We start from the raw sequence: 2670 nt of genomic DNA, 5'->3' as shown, positions 1-2670 counted from the left end.
CTTTGACACGTTTTTTGAAATGTGTCTTTGCAGACGTGACTGACTTGTCTGTGAGATGCATGAAGTGTTATTTGAGGACGTGTGCACTCACGTTCCATTCAAAGCCTGCGACTGCGATGCCCCCAGCAGCTCCTGTGCCCGCCAGGCCAATAAACAAGCCCGAGCCCTCGGAACTGGCAAACAGGGAAGCCCCAATCTGTGAAATGCACAATTTTAACCCCAGAAAATTATTACAAGACTTTTTAAAGTGCAATTAAAAAAAATGAAAAAATCTAAATAATTATACAACGTGTAAATCAAATGTAATCCCATTATTACACTTTTTTTAGAATGAAAAATGCAATGCCTATTATATATTTACATAATAAATATATATATTGGAAATTATGATAGATGATTTTAAATGTATTATATTTTTAAAAAAAATACAACATCTATTATGTATTTATAAATGTATATATATATATATATATATATCAATCAATCAATCAATCAATGTTTATTTATATAGCCCTAAATCACAAGTGTCTCAAAGGGCTGTACATATTTATATGTATATTATTTATTTATATCAATTATAAAAATATATGATTTTAAATTGATTGTATTAAAAAAATGCAATGCCTATTTTGTATATATATATATATATTTTTTTTTTTTTAATTTTATTTATTTATTTATATATATACATATATATATATAAAATATATATTTGAATTATAATACTATATGATTTTAAATGTATTGTATTTTTTTTTAAATGCAATGACTATTATGTATTTAGAAAACAAATAGATATAATTGAAATCTTAATAATAAATGATTTTAAATGTATTGCATTAAAAAAAATGCAATGCCTATTGTGTATTTATAAAATATATATATACTGTGTGTATATATATATATATATATATATAATATATATATTTGAATTATAATACTATATGATTTTAAATGTATTGTATTTTTTTTAAATTGCAATGACTATTATGTATTTAGAAAACAAATAGATATAATTGAAATCATAATAATAAATGATTTTAAATGTATTGCATTAAAAAAAATGCAATGCCTATTGTGTATTTATAAAATATATATATACTGTGTATATATATATATATATATATACATTCCAATTATAATAATATATGATTTTAAATGTATCGTATTCTTCAAAAAAATGCAATGCCTATTATGTATTTATTTAAAAAATATATATATATATATATATATATATATATATATATATACATTCCAATTATAATAATATATGACTTTAAATTTATTGTATTCTTTAAAAAAAATGCAATGCCTATAATGTATTTATTAAAAAATATATATATACTATGTATATATATATATATGTATATATATATACATATATATATACTGTGTATATATATATATATGTATATATATATATATATATATATATATATATATATATATATATATATATATATATATATATATTCAATTATAATAATATCCATCCATCCATTTTCTACCGCTTGTCCCTTTCAGGGTTGCGGGGGGTGCTGGATCTTATCTCAGCTGCATTTTGGCGGAAGGCGTGGTACACCCTGGACAAGTCACCATCTCATCGCAGACTATAATATATGATTTTCAATTTATTGTATTTTTAAAATAATGCAATGCGTATGATGTATTTATAATAATAAATATATATTTTTTAAATTATAATAAACATTTTAAATGTATCATTTTTTTTTTTTTAAATGCAATGCTTATTATGCACTGTATTTATAGAATAAATGTATATATTTTGTTATAATAATATATGATTTTAAATGTATTCTATGTTTTTAAAGAATAAATTAACTTCATTAAAAATTATAAAAATCTAATTCCAGTGCAATTAGTTTATTAAGGTATGTTTTGCAATAAAAAAATCATAATTAAATGTTGAAAAAAAAGATATTAATAATAATAATAGCTGGTAGTAAATTAGTAGCTGCAGGTCAAAGTGTATTTTTTTTTATTTCGCACATTTAAAAAAACAGCCACTACTTCCCTAAAGGGACAGAAATGTAAAGAAAAAATGACAATACTATGAATAAACCGAGAACCAGTGTCCTCTGCAGTGGACACTTCTTTTTAGTCTAATTGTTTGTTTTTTAAATGCCTTAAAAAATACATTTTGTAGATTTTGCATTTAAAAAACTGGCAACTCAGTCTGTACAATTTTACCATAAACTTCTTGGTGCTTTTTACACATTAACTGTAAATTGAAAAATGTTATTTTTATGGTAAAAGTAAGACAACAGAGCTGCCAGTTTTTTTCAGCTATAGTCATTTTTACAGTTATTTGTACTGTAAAATCCTGATCAGATGGTCAAGAAACATAGCGTGTAGAAACTCACCGGCCACCAAGCCATGTCTCGTCCAGCCAGGAAGTAGCCGCTCAGCGTGTTCCTGCTCACTCTGCATGACGACTAAAACACACACATGGAAATGACACGTACAACACTCCGCAAACTGCGCCTTACCCAGATGCCCACGGCCAGGTTGAGGAGGAAGTAGGTTACTATGACGATGATGTCAGAGAAGCTGAAGGACTGAGACAGCGCGTAGAAGTTGGTGGTGGAATTGGACATCCTTGCACGCTCTTGTCTTGTGTTGAAACACACACACACACACACACTACTG

The 2670-nt window shown here is 25.5% G+C and overlaps 1 protein-coding gene across 3 annotated transcripts in view; it reads right to left on the bottom strand.

Moving 5' to 3' along the window:
- slc5a10 (solute carrier family 5 member 10) overlaps positions 1-2670 on the bottom strand; it is a 99052-nt gene extending 96382 nt beyond the window's left edge. For all 3 annotated transcript variants that reach the window (XR_009823841.1, XM_062033242.1, XM_062033243.1), the window contains exons 1-3: positions 2511-2670; positions 2385-2456; positions 92-196 (exon numbers count right to left, since the gene is read on the bottom strand). Coding sequence is in view for 2 of the 3 variants with exons in the window: in XM_062033242.1 (XP_061889226.1) it covers positions 92-196; positions 2385-2456; positions 2511-2618 (285 nt within the window). In the remaining variant the exon portion in view is untranslated. The remainder of the gene's footprint in view (positions 1-91; positions 197-2384; positions 2457-2510) is intronic.

Source organism: Entelurus aequoreus, linkage group LG22 (genome assembly GCF_033978785.1).
Source record: "Entelurus aequoreus isolate RoL-2023_Sb linkage group LG22, RoL_Eaeq_v1.1, whole genome shotgun sequence".
Classification (NCBI taxonomy): domain Eukaryota; kingdom Metazoa; phylum Chordata; class Actinopteri; order Syngnathiformes; family Syngnathidae; genus Entelurus; species Entelurus aequoreus.
Note: the sequence above shows the minus strand (reverse complement) of the source record. Positions and strands in the feature narration are given on the sequence as shown.